The sequence below is a fragment of the Odontesthes bonariensis genome, chromosome 7 (assembly GCF_027942865.1).
Source record: "Odontesthes bonariensis isolate fOdoBon6 chromosome 7, fOdoBon6.hap1, whole genome shotgun sequence".
Lineage (NCBI taxonomy): Eukaryota > Metazoa > Chordata > Actinopteri > Atheriniformes > Atherinopsidae > Odontesthes > Odontesthes bonariensis.
The window spans coordinates 29,214,905-29,228,334 of record NC_134512.1 but is presented as its reverse complement, the minus strand read 5'-3'; the positions used below and the strand labels follow the sequence as shown (position 1 = coordinate 29,228,334).

Below are 13,430 nucleotides of genomic sequence, written 5' to 3'. Positions count from 1 at the left end.
ACCAAAGACTCACATTCACATTGTCTTCATTAGAACTTCATGGTTTAGTCATGTTTCATTATTTTCAAGTTCTAAGGAGAGACAGATTGTGTAACTTGTCAATTCCATGTAACTTTTTTTTTATAAGCGTGCTCTTTCTAATAGCACTTTCAGTGTTTCTGGGGGGGTTTGTTAAGTCTTTTTCAGGCAAAGAATCTATAGAATTTGTATTCTCCGCTGAATTTATCAGTGTCAGTTGCTTAAATGTTCCTAATGGCGTCCTTTAAGCAGAAGATAAGTCTCAATGCCATCGCACCCCTGCCTCCCACAGTAAATACCATAATACATGTTACATTACAATGCATAATACATACATATACATTCTGCTGCCTTCTGTTATTTACTTAGAACCTGCTAAAATGCACAAACCTAATACAAAATATTGAACTGGATTGAGTTGAGTTGCTATCTTTCAAATATCAAAAACAAAGCAAAGTGATGAGATGTATTTGAGAGGTTACACTGATTCCGTCCTTCGATTTTATGTATAAAATGCATGTATAAAATCAGTCTTTTCCAGGACTTCATATAAACTAATACAAGCTCAGAAAACCAAAAACAGAGGACATATTACAACCGTGCCATTATTTATTGAGCAAAAACTAAGTACACCCCATGATTCGGTAGCTTGTCGAACCACCTTTGGCAGCAACAACTTGAAGAAATCATTTTCTGATGTTATCACTCTCTCAGGGAGCAGATTTTGCCCACTCTTCTTTGACGTTGCTTAAGTTCAGCATTTCAGACAGGTTGAGTTTTGGACTTTGGGTCATTGCAGCACCTTGATTTTTTTTTTTTTTCTTTTTCAGACATTCTGCTGCAGATTTGCTGCTGTGCATGGGATCATTGTCCCGTTGCATGACTAAATTTGGTTGTCGGACAATTTGTTTTGGTTGTTGACTCTGGAATACTTTGGTATACAGAGGAGTTCATGGTGGACATGATGGTCCTGTGGCTGCAAAACAAGCCCAGATCATCACTCCACCACCACGTGCCTGACAGTCGGTATGAGGTGTTGTTTGTGCTGATATGCTGTGTTTGGTTTCGACCAAACATGTTGCGGTGCTTTGCTGTCAAACATCCCACTTTGGTCTGGTCTGTCCAGAAGAACATGGTTCCAGGAGTCTTGTAGTTTATTCAAATGCATCTTTGCAAACCTAAGCTGTGCTGATGGATTATTTTTAAAGAGAAGAGGCTTTGTACTGGCAACCCCATCAAACAAGTCATACTTGTTCGGTCGTTCTCAGATTGTGCTGTCATGAACTCTAACATTTAACGTGCCAACTGAGGCCTGTAGCATCTGAGATGTAGCTCTTGGGTTTTTTGCAGTTTCTCTGAGCGCTGCGCAGTCTGGCCTTTGGGTGAACTTGTTGGGACGTCCACCCCTGATGTCTTTCCTCCTTGGCATTGCATTGACACACACCTGAATGCTCCAGGCCAGGAAACTCCATTTATTTTTCACATGACTGTAACCTGCTGAAATGACCCTGACTGTGATAGAAGGAAACATTTCGTGTGAAGGTGGAGAGGTGACAGTTAAGATTAAGATCTACTCCCGTGTTTGAGTCAGGTGTTTTTTTGAAAGGGAGAACCCTGCAGGCTTGGCTCGTCGCGTGTCATAAATTGCAGCTGCAGTTTTTACCTGATGACGCACTCATCCTGGAGGAGGAGAAAAGGTGTGTCTTTTTCAGCGAAGGGATGATCACACAGGTGTGTGCAGATAGCCCTGCTCTGGGCCCCACTTCATCGAGCACATGACCTTTCACCTGGTGAAGAGGAGCTCTGCTGACTTGCTTGATTCAAACCTCCTGTGCGCGGTTATTTTTAGCACGATTGCATGTACTCTGGGCAATTAAGTAGGAAGCTGGTAAACAATGCTCTGGTAGGGGGCCAGCTCCAAACTTGGCAGGGAAATTCTAAGCCAGACTGTTTCAACTGAAAAGGGAATAACTTCATGCGCTGGCAGGAGTGCAGCGGTCCATGGGGGTTGTGTGTTTTTTTTCTTTTTCATCTTCTTCAGAGAAACACTTGTGTTTTATATTTACGCCTTACCACACATTCTTTTGTGTTCATGGGGGAGGAAGAGGATGAGACGCTGATTTTTCTTTTTCTTTTCTTTTTTTTTTTTTAATCTTTCTGTCTTGTCACGTAAAGCATTCCTCACAGACTTCATAAACATTGAGTCACCTGTCTCTAAAACATTGAAATATCGTTTACATCTCTCTGTTTGTGTGAGTCAGTAGCTGCATTTTTGTGTTTCTGGTGCATGAGTGAATGTAGGAATTTGTGTTTTCTGCACGTGTGTGCATCCTGGTGTGGACAGTTTGCCTCCACGTGCGCATGTAGCTCAGTCTTTTTTTTGTGTGTGTGTTTTTTTTCATGTGTCCGCAATGACCTGTGCAGATAATGACAGGATTGGGAAGTCAAAGTGGCACACTGCTCTCCTTTAGCTTGGCTTTTGCATTGTCAAAAGATATTTATATCTGGATAGAACAATTGAGAAAGATGGGTTTGATTTCCCCGCTCTGGCCTCGGACTTGGCCTTCCTGTGGGTGCAGAGTCAACCTCAGTCAGATGCACTGATTGGAGCCAGATCCTTTGTGCTGAATTCCGTCTCCTTGCACCCTTCAACCCTCACGAAATCTCTAAACTAAATCCTTTGGTCGTTGGTGTGAGTCCCACATTAGACAACTCCGACTCTAATACGATGTTGTGAAATGTCGGGAGTGGGGGCGTAGAGGAGAAACATGTGCTGGCGGTCAAGAAAGGATGACACGCAGGTGAAGCGAGGTTGAAGGTGACATTCCAGCAGAGAGGCAAAGGGAGTCTTTACAGTACAGGTCATTGTAGTAACTGCAAAGCAGAGTGCTGCTGATAATTCCTCACTCTCTGGTCCCAGTGTCAAAGTTTTTCATTTTTGTGAGGCAGAGGAGGACATCTGTTTGCATCATTGACCCTTACAGGAATTCTGCAGGGACCTCTCAATCTTCCATAGAGATCTATAATGCGATGATGCTATTTTTGTCTCCTCTCTCCTCACATGCTTTCTCAAATTCCTTATACTCCCATATCACACCCCAGGGGTCCATGAATTGTCATATGTGATGCTGTGAAGGAAGGTAAATGTTCTGCAGGTGCTTCATGTTACTATTCCAAAAGTACCCCTTTGCTCCTTAAAGCGCCCCCAGACCCTGGGGGGGGGGCGTCACAAGAACCCCATTTACCGTAAATACCCAGAATTCCTAAAACTTTCTAAGCCTATATATTTTGAATTCCTCAGATGTCTTCAAACACTTTGTATCTCAGATAGTAATACTCAGGGGGGCAGTGTGTCCTGCTTACGACGATTTAACCTACCCCCAGCTGCCCTCTCTACACACACACACACATACACACATACACCCCCTGCGATGGATTCCAGATCGAGAATTTAATGCATTTCTGTTTCGCATCACCTCCCAGGAATGCGGCACGCGTGCCACAAGCCTCGTAACCTCAGCCCGATGATCGTGAGGACGTATAAAGAGAGCATGATGATGGGATACAGACGCTGCTGGGGGTTATGGGGAGAGCTGAGAGTGATGGATAAACAGAGCGCGTCCGGCACTATACTTGACATTAATGACAGGCCAACTTGTTGTATAAAGCCGTGTTAGTGCAGCTGTGGTATGTGCCGAGCGCATCTGGATCACAGATTTTTGGGAACGCATTTTTTTTTGTGTTTGTTTGGTCTGTCCCCTCTCACTCAAATTAACGACTGTTGCACGATACAGAGAGGGGATGGAGTGAATTAGCTTAGTTGGGGAGCCAAGCCAAACGTGGAGATTTTACAAGGTAGTTTCATCTGCCTAATGTTTAGATACCGTTTTCTCTGTATCTTTTCTCGTGTTTTCAGTGTCAGTCACTGAGCAGACGGAATTTCAGGGTCCGGCAGATTGAACGTGGACCTAAAGTCGAGCGACAGTCTATCTGAGCAGTGACAAACCAGCTTGAGGTGTGTTTACATGGCCGTACCGTTTGTTTAATCACTTTTATAGAATAGTTTCACCAATATCTTTACTGATTATACGTCTAAAAAAAAAACAGAGAACATGCCCATTACAATTTCTCAAGAGTTGATAGTAGTGTTTTGTTATATCTGCTCCAAAGTAAATCAGAAGTTTTAAGTGGATTTCGTTTTATTTTTAAGTGGGTTTGTGTGAGGTATTTGAGTTTACAATCAAATAAACACTGTTATTTCAGGTCAATGTATTCCAAATATGCTGAAATATTTTACTGGAATTCATCACAGGGAAATAAAAATGGGTGGACACCTTAAAACACTGATATATGATTCAAGTGTCGCCTGTAACTCAGATTTCAAAACTGGACCAACATGGTTTGAATGTTACCTTGTGGAAATACAGTAAGCTGCATTTAGAATAAACTGGAAATACTAGATGTGTAGAAATCCTTGGAAATTTGAACTCGATTTCATGCTTCACATCTGCAAATTACTAAACTCCGCATCAGCCTGTTGGGTAAGACTGCAAGGGTCCACAAAGAAACCTCGATACATGTCTCAACTGTGTCTTATCTGACACTTTAGCAGCATTTTGTTGCGTATGGTCTCAGTAAATACCTTCATAAACTTTATTTTCCATTCAGGGAATTGAGTTTCTTTAAATGATGAACTGTCGAACAAGATGATAACTTGTTCAGCTATTCTCCTCTCCGACTTGGACTTTTTTTGTTCAGGGTAAAAATTTGGAGAATAAAAGAAACTGGAGCTTTTTTGCAAGAATAAGCGATTTAAATTTCAGTTTTACACTTCTTTAAGGAATTTGAAGAAAGTACGTTTTTTCACAAGTGATAGTTTCAGCACCTTCACAGTATGAACCGTTCAAATAATACTCGTATCAGTCACAATGCCAGTCAATTAATAGTCAAATTTTAGTAATGCAGAATTATTGCAAAGATTTTGCCTGGAAATGAAAAATCTAGTCAAACTATAGCGAGTACAGGGGCTAATTACATGCATAATTACATGATAATGCTATTTGTTATCTCCCGAAACGAAGTTTAGACCGTGAGATCACAGAAATGAAAGGTTTTGTCAGATGATCAACAGTTAACCCGTAACCGCTGTCCGACAGTGAGTGAGGATGGTATGTTGGTGTGCATCCGTTTTCGGGGATGAGGTTTATGAAGCTGTAGCGCCCTCTGGTGAACACTCAAGGTTCAGACATTTGTTGGCAGATAAAAACACACATCGTCACACCAGGGGTCCGTTTCACAAAGCATGTTCAACAAACTCTGAGTCTAATCCTGAACTCTGACTTAATCTACTCTGAGATAGAAAGTAGTAGTTTCCGGTCCCAGAACAGCTGATTTGAGTTAGTTTAGTCAACTCTGAGTAGTTTCACCTTGAGTTAAGCGCGTGCGCCACAACTATAAAAAGCCACCATCAATGGAGCCCCGATTAGGCGAGTCACCATGACAACGTGGAAGAGGAGGGCTACGTTTTTCACTGACCTCGAAATGGAAATCTTAATGCGCTCATACAACGGTTTTAGAAAGAAGTGCAACACCGCTGCAGCTGCAAAATCGAGAGAGACGGCGTGGGCGAAGATTGCTGCTCGGGTCAGTGCGTAAGTTTAAATGTAGTCCTTTGCAATCACAATAATATTACTGGTGAAAACTACTTGAATGGTAGCCTGTTTATTTATTTAATTTAGATGCAATCCCGTGGGGGACAAGCGCACTTGGCATCAGTTTAAGATGAAATATAAAAACATTGTTCAAACAGGTGAGACCTCAGCATGGAGGTACCTCATTTTGAAGTGGCTATTCGACTGTGCAGTTGTTTTATCCCCAACATAATGCTGTTTTCACACACATAAATGTCTTCTCATCTATATCATGTTCTGTTGAACTGAATTGAGCCTATTTACACTAACACAGACTTCTACTGAGCCAACAGAAAGAAGGCAGATGCCTGTAAAACGGGTGGTGGCCCAGCACCGCCACCTCAGGGAATCCCTGGAGTGAGTCCACCCCCCAAGACACAAGTGCCTTTATAAAATATAATAGGCCTATATATATCTTTTTTAAGCATTCATACAAATATTTGTCTGTTTTTCTTTTGTCCCAACAAAATTCTGATGGCTCAAAAAGATAACTGTCTGTAAATGCTAAAACATCTATGCACGGTCAGACAACACAAAGACAGCTTCTTCCCCCAAGCAGTCACTCTGTTGAGCACCCAGGAATAGCACCCAAATAGCATCTATTTATTGCAAATGTACATACTGTATTTATTCTCATACACAGCCTTTTTTACCACCCGTACTCAAATTCTATTCTTACTGTTCTGTATTTCTAATTTTATTCTTTAATGTTATTGTTGAGTGTGGTACTTTGAGAGTGAAGTTTAACTGGAATCAAATTCCTTGTTTGTTTACTCAAACCTGGCCAATAAAGCTGATTCTGATTCATCTCCCGACAAATATTTAATTCTCTGCGAAGTACTGGTACACCTTCATCCACGGGATCGTTGTCAAAAGAACATGCCATGTTCGTGGAAAAAGTCGACTCCTACTGTGCCTAATGCACTTCTAGAACTAGAAGAACTAAGCTACGCCAAAACTCGCAACATGTGGATTTTGGCTTTGTGCAGTATCTGTTATCCGTTCCGACTGTATTCTACATTTATTTTTTTAGGACAGCTTTTTATGTCGATAAGCAGCGAGGAAGTCGTCAAGATATTCAAGATGTTTTATTACATAGTTCAGTTTTCAGCTTTTTACAGACATATACATTTTTTTTTTTTTTTTAAGAAAACAACCCTAATTTCACACATGGCGGTGTTAAAGAAACCGATGCTTATGGGACCGTTTAAAATGTTAAAGTTCCACTTATTGATGCAGAACTAAATCTAGATTCAACCAGAGCAACAGTTCTTGGATAATTATAAACTATTTAGTGAACAGTACATTTTTTTTTTCCCCAATGTATGTTTTTTTGGAAGACAACTTTGTTAAGGGAATAAAGAAACTAGCACAATGGTTAAGTGCAGATAAAATATGTACAAAAATGTTCATGTAAAAATGAATACAGTGACACAGGACACCTCGCTCTCAACAAACATTCTCAGGTTAGTTTTTATGCAACTGGTCACATACAGGTTAGAATAGTGCTTTTTTTCCCCCTTCCTTTTTCTAAACATACATTTGAGCCAAGGCAAATTAGCTAAAAATGTGCACATTCCTCCACTCATAACAAAGAAATGGGATTTTGACATCAATCATTTCAAAAGTTCATTTTTAACCTCTCCATCTGGGAAACCTGATGGCAGACTGAAACCAACTACAAATAAGCTGCCCGCTTTAAAATCAACAGACTTGTGTTATGTTAGATTGGTAGGATTTTAGTTTTGATCACCTCTTACAGACTTGATTCCATCATGTAGTAACAAACTAAACTAACTCATAACATTCTATAAAGCAGAGAGATCGTAAATAGTCGATAGTAAAAAAAAAAAAAAAGCATATTTAACAACTTGCCTACTTGCCTTCCGTTTCATTCTGCTGTCATGTTTGGAATGCTGTGTGAACCACGGAGGCCTGATGCAACATGAGTATCGGCCCGTGTTGTAGGGATGCCTCGGGTCTTACTGGGTTAAGTCTTAAGGTTAAATGTTGCATCAATAATAATAATATATCTGATTTTTTTTTTTTTAAATAAGAGGGAAAATACTGTATTTCAAGTAACTATCCTGCTCTGTGGCTCATGACTGTAATATATCCTGAAACTGTGGAGGTGGCTGGAAGTAAAGATCAATATTGATGCCTCCATTAGCAAATGTGCTACACTGCCTTTCCAACTCCTTTTTTTGCTGCATAATTGTACAAGAGCCCATGATGACTGCTTAATACATCTAGCAACAAAAAACTATTCAAAGAAAAATGGCAAAGCTTTTACTGTTCCACAATTTTCCTGATAAATTTGTGAACTTCATCCAGACTTAAGTCCCTTAACAGCTCCTTTAACCCATGGTGCTGTACAGTTACAGAATTAAAAGTAGTTATTTTAGTGCTGATTCCTAGAGGAAAACACTTAAGACTCAAATGTTATCAATTAGTTAATGCCCCACTAATAGAATATATGTTTTCATCCAGGCAAATATCTTATTTGGATTCAAGTGAAAGAAAAAATCCAGTCTCCAGGATTCCTTCCAGTCAGTGCTGCTGCAGACAGCACATCCCTTCATCTCCTCTGAATTAGTGACATGTTTCAGGTTAAGTGTCTGGCAGCAGCTCTACTGGGCCTGTGCTGCTTGGTTCTTCATCTCCTGCCATTTCTTCTCCCTCAGAATCAGCTCGCTTTCAGAAAATGCTGCCGGGCCCCAATTTGTCATTTTCTGCTGCCCCTTCGAACCTGGCAAAGACAAGTTTCACATTTATTCATCCACAACTTCGGCAGTTTAGGTTTAAAAAGTCATTGTATCAAGCTGAAAAGTAACTTTTCGGCATCAGAGTTCACACTCAACCTCACACCAATGTCACGGTTTCTCTGCTTAAAGGCTTAAACTTGTTTTTGTTGCATTTAATCAAACATTGGCACGGATGAGCTTGATCCTGACGTGAATTAAAACACACAAAGGGCATGGACATCAAATCAGGAAGTTAATTACGTCCCCTTTAACAACTGCTGTTTGTTGAGTCTGCAGCCAGTGGGCATGTTCAAATCATGTGTCATATTTCTTTTAAACTTCTGTTTTACTCTGATTAACGAGTTCATCTTTCAACTCTCACCAAACTGCTCACTGGCCTATGGCTGAAGAAGCTGTTACACATGAGCAGATGCAACTATTTCCAACTCTGTTTTAATCCTCAAACCGCAGACTGTCTGTCCTCACAGACAGACGGTGGTGGGTCGTTACCTGGTTGAATGAGTCGTAACATCCCCTCGTGTTGATCCACTTTGTGCTTCCAGGTCTTAGTATTGTTGGTTGCGTCTTCCAGTTTCTTCACCACCGTCTGAGGCGCACATGGAAAAACTGAGTTAGAACACTCAGCTCCGTTTTTAAGGGAGTAAATCAGAAAGAGATTATTTTATTTCAGACAAAACTTTAGAAACCTCTTTCCAGACTTGAGAACATTGCTTAAATGTATCAGAAAATCAGATATCATCTCCAGGATTATGTGTAAATAAAAGCTTCACATGCTGCAGAGTAAACTGTGACACCATGTGGTAAAGAAGGGTACGACAACCAATACAGATGCTAATAATAGTGATTTTGAATCACTGTAACAGATTTTATCCATAAAAGTAGAAAAGAAAATACATGTTATCAGTTTATATCTACTCAAGAGTTCTTACCATTTTCTAGAACAGTGTCGAGGAAGACTTGATATATGTCAAAACTATGCAGTAACACAAATGGTATTATGTAGTGAGAAAGAAAACAGGGAAATCCTGTTTATATTTCTGATTCTTCTGTGTCGCCAATGTTTGACTGGATGGCGGCTTTACACACCTGAGACTAACATAACATCATTTAGAGACACCCCCCTGTGTACATAAGGCTTTTCAGTTTACACCGTACGTCAGGACTAAAGGAAAAAAAGGACTAGATGAGGAAATAAGGTAGAAAACCATCTCCAAAGCTGTGAGTGTTCTCTGATACACAGTGAAATGGTGTAAAATGAAGAAGTCTGAAGCAAACAGTCTGGGTCAGGGAGGCAACTAGAAACCTAACATTCACCAATCTAACTGGGCTGCTGGAGTCCCCAGCAGACATGGGAGAAGATATTAAAAAGACGACCATCGAGGCAGCGCTCCATCAATCTGGCTTTCATGGAAGTGCAGCATGATGGAGGCCCGGATAAAAGGCAAATGACTGCCCAGCAGGTGTTTGCTAAAATACTTTCCAAGCAGTCTGATAACAAGAAACAAAACCCTCTTAGAACAGGACTTAAAAATGGAAATATCTATTGAACAGGCGCACTGATCACCAACTAACCAGCAACCGGCCCCTGCAGTGAAACTCGGTGGAATCGTGCAATGGGGTTACTTCTCAGTGGCACATCAGAACCGAGGAACACAAGCGTCCAAATGCAGTCAGGCTTTCAGGAAAACCTGCTTCAGAGCGCAGCGACCTCGTTACGTTCAGTTCATTCCTTTGTTACAAAGCTGGAAACGAATAGTCAAGAAGAAACGAAGACAACTCCGAGACCCAACCAAAGAGCAAAGAACATCTGTGGAGACATTTGAAGATGGCAGTTTAAAAATGCTCCTCGTCTAATCCGATGGAGCCCGACCTGGAAATCCTTTCACTTGGATCGGTCCCCAAGAAAAGAATGAAGTGCCCAGATTCTGTTTCACAAAGCCCACAGACTTAGAGTTCAGGCCGCAACGGCTGCCAAAAGGGGCTTCCACAAACAAATACTTGAATGAAATACTTGAAACAAATACAAATACTTGTTTTGGTTTGGGATCTTTATAAAGTGTGAGAGGCTGCTGGAATAAAACTGTAAAAGAAGATCGACTGTTCTGTTCTCTCTGGTTTATTGGATCTAATCAGCCTCAAATCAACAATTAACAGACTTCAGATCATTCCCAGAGTTCATGTGGGAGAAGCATTTCAATCTCACTTAGAAAACTAAACTAACTAACGATCAAAATCTGAGACATCTGGTTAAAACACTGTCTTCACGAGATGTTAGTAGCTGTGAGTGTGCTGAAAAGTTAAAGCAACATGACCCTGCTAGGCCACCATAACATGCCACAGTGACACGCTACATTCCCACCTGGTGTGATATAAGTGGGACCTTCATTTGAACAGGAGAAGGCCACAAGACAAAACACACCCCCGGACTCTTTAAAGGAGATTTGACCAATTAAACAGAGAGACTGTAATCATTTAGGACGAACTGGACCACAGAGAGGGGACAGCAGCCCCTGCTCAGCATGTTGAAAGCCCTTTTACCCTGTGGAAAAAGTTCAAGTTGATACATAAATAATAATCTCTTGCTGTCAGCTGACCTGGTACTGCTGCAGGGCCCCCTGCCTCTCCTGCTCCAGCTCGTCCAGTTGTTTCATTGCATCCTGCAGGGCGCTCTCCTTTGCCAGACGCTCCTTCTCCAGCTCCTTTTTCTCAGCCTCCGTTTCAGAGATGGCCCGCTGCTGCCTCAGGTGGATCTGCTCCAACTCTGCTCTCTTCGTGGCCTCTTCTTCAAGCAAGCTGATGCACACACAGAGGGAGATGAATTAAGCCCATAATGCAACAGACAATAAGCTGTTTACCACAGGCAGACTTCTCATTTACAGCTGCATACATACACACATTTCCTTCTTTTCAACTTATGGGACACCATGAGCGGCTTGTATAAACCAGCGTTTCTGTATTTTAAATAACAAATCCAAAAACTGTGAAACAGTTGAGTTCAGTTCAAGCAATGAAATGAAGCCAGTAATGTTCAGTGGAAATCAGAAACACACAGAGGTGGGAGTGGCCTGTCAGTATGTCAGCAGGTGGTGCTATGGTGTCATTATGGGCTGTTTTTAACCACCGAAGTCTAACTTAATGGTTCAAAGTCCTCGGCCAAGTCCAATAGAAACTCCAGTGGTGACACAGACAAAAACAAAGGTTGCAAACCTGCTTTATATTTGTGAAAAGTTTGGAATATCTAATCAACTGTGTTGGTTTTTATTCATTCATTTGTGTAATTCGGTTGAATTAAACCATCAGTGATAAACTAATTCTCTAGTTCTAGCAGCAAACTACAAAGTTCAACTCAAGATTAATCTCAAATATTCAAATCTGCTTTTCATTTGATTCTAAACGTTACATGAAGAATAATTAAATGTGGTGGAAGATTAAAATTAGAGTGGATCACTTGGATGAGAACATTCCCTGAATGGCCTGAAGCACTGACGGCCATCTTTCATACAGAGATTTGATTTCATTTAAGGACGCATAAAGACACACTTTATACTGGTTAGTCAAGCATGAGGAGAAAAGTTCATGTCAGCAAAGAGGAAGGATGGACGAGGAAGGAACTGTGGACTGTGCTGAGTAGAAGTTGAGCGCATGGCTGTTTTTTAAGACTCCTGGGAAAAACAGACTCAGCCCATGAGGCTCTTTTGACTAAATTGGTGAGTTTGTAGTCGACAACTGCCACACTAGATTAACATTTGGTACCATCTGTATCTGATATGACAGTAAGGAACTACGAAAGAGGATTTCTGTTGAATGCGAGTACATTTACGACAAAGTTAAGATGCAACATGCTCAAATAAGAAATCAGACAGTTAATATATGGCTGTGCTCTGTGTCTTCTGCCTTCAGGGAAAGACTTTCTGATTCGTTGTGTTCTCTGAGGAATATTTTAAACATCTGGTTAAATCAACTTTAAGTTCCCCTGAAGGCAAGGGGGGGGGGTCAAACACCCGCACCAGCAGGGTGTGAATGTTGAAAAAATTTATTTTTACTGTACTTTCTGCCTCGTGTGTGCCTTGCTCTATATTGACGAGTTGTTTCGTTATAGCTGCCTTCGCAGCTCCCTCTCTTCTGCCAAGCTGACTGTAACAGAAAGCTGCAATATGAGTGGACGGGTTGACATTTCTCCCTCCTCCACATTGTGACTGACCGTGCTTGCAGCTTACGAACGGTTTCCTCATCCTGTCTGGCGCGCCTCTCGTCCTCCAAAGCGTCCTCCAGCTGGTGATACATGTCCTCCAGCTCGCGGACCCTCTGCAGGTACTGTTCCAGTTCCGTGGACTTCTGGGCCACCTGCTCCTCCATCTGCTGTCGTACCTGTTCAAAGGAAAGCAAAGGAAGTCGGTATCAATACTTCAGAAAACTGTTTTATTTAAGTGGTCCTGATGGAGTAGGTTTGGTTTGCAGAGTGAGATTGCTATAAAGTTCATGTTCTGAACAGTGCATGTACTGTGATTCCTGTTTAACATATAATAACATATAATATGTCTGTCTGATATACTCATTTATACCTGGCTTGAGTTATTTTTAATCATTAAAGAAGTAACACGATGACACGTTTGGAAAAACTGAGAGGCACATCTGGAAATCCACAGATAAATATCTTTATGCTGTTAGACCACATCCATGCTGTGGACCAAACATGTCGATGTTATGAGAGGCAGTGACGCTTCTCTGGTTGTTACATTTAGAGACACAACTATGTGTTTCAATCTGACTGCGATGCCTGCCGGCATTACTTCAGCCCAACTGCTTTACCGCACATTCTATTAAGAATTATGCAGTGATGACACAGGTTGAAGCTTCAGACCTGAAAACAAATGAATGCCGTTAACCTAAAGAGGAAACCGCATTAGAGTTGTTCTCACTTTGTTTCCTCTGATGCAACGATTCATTCAAAGACAGC

General features: G+C 41.2%; 1 protein-coding gene across 1 annotated transcript in view; it reads right to left on the bottom strand.

Moving 5' to 3' along the window:
- Window positions 1-6,781: 6,781 nt before the first annotated feature.
- Window positions 6,782-13,430, bottom strand: part of swap70b (switching B cell complex subunit SWAP70b) — a 29,589-nt gene continuing 22,940 nt past the window's right edge. The window contains exons 9-12 of the mRNA XM_075470480.1: window positions 12,675-12,841; window positions 11,068-11,266; window positions 8,963-9,059; window positions 6,782-8,457 (exon numbers count right to left, since the gene is read on the bottom strand). Of these exons, the coding sequence (XP_075326595.1) occupies window positions 8,339-8,457; window positions 8,963-9,059; window positions 11,068-11,266; window positions 12,675-12,841 (582 nt within the window). The 3' untranslated portion in view covers window positions 6,782-8,338. The remainder of the gene's footprint in view (window positions 8,458-8,962; window positions 9,060-11,067; window positions 11,267-12,674; window positions 12,842-13,430) is intronic.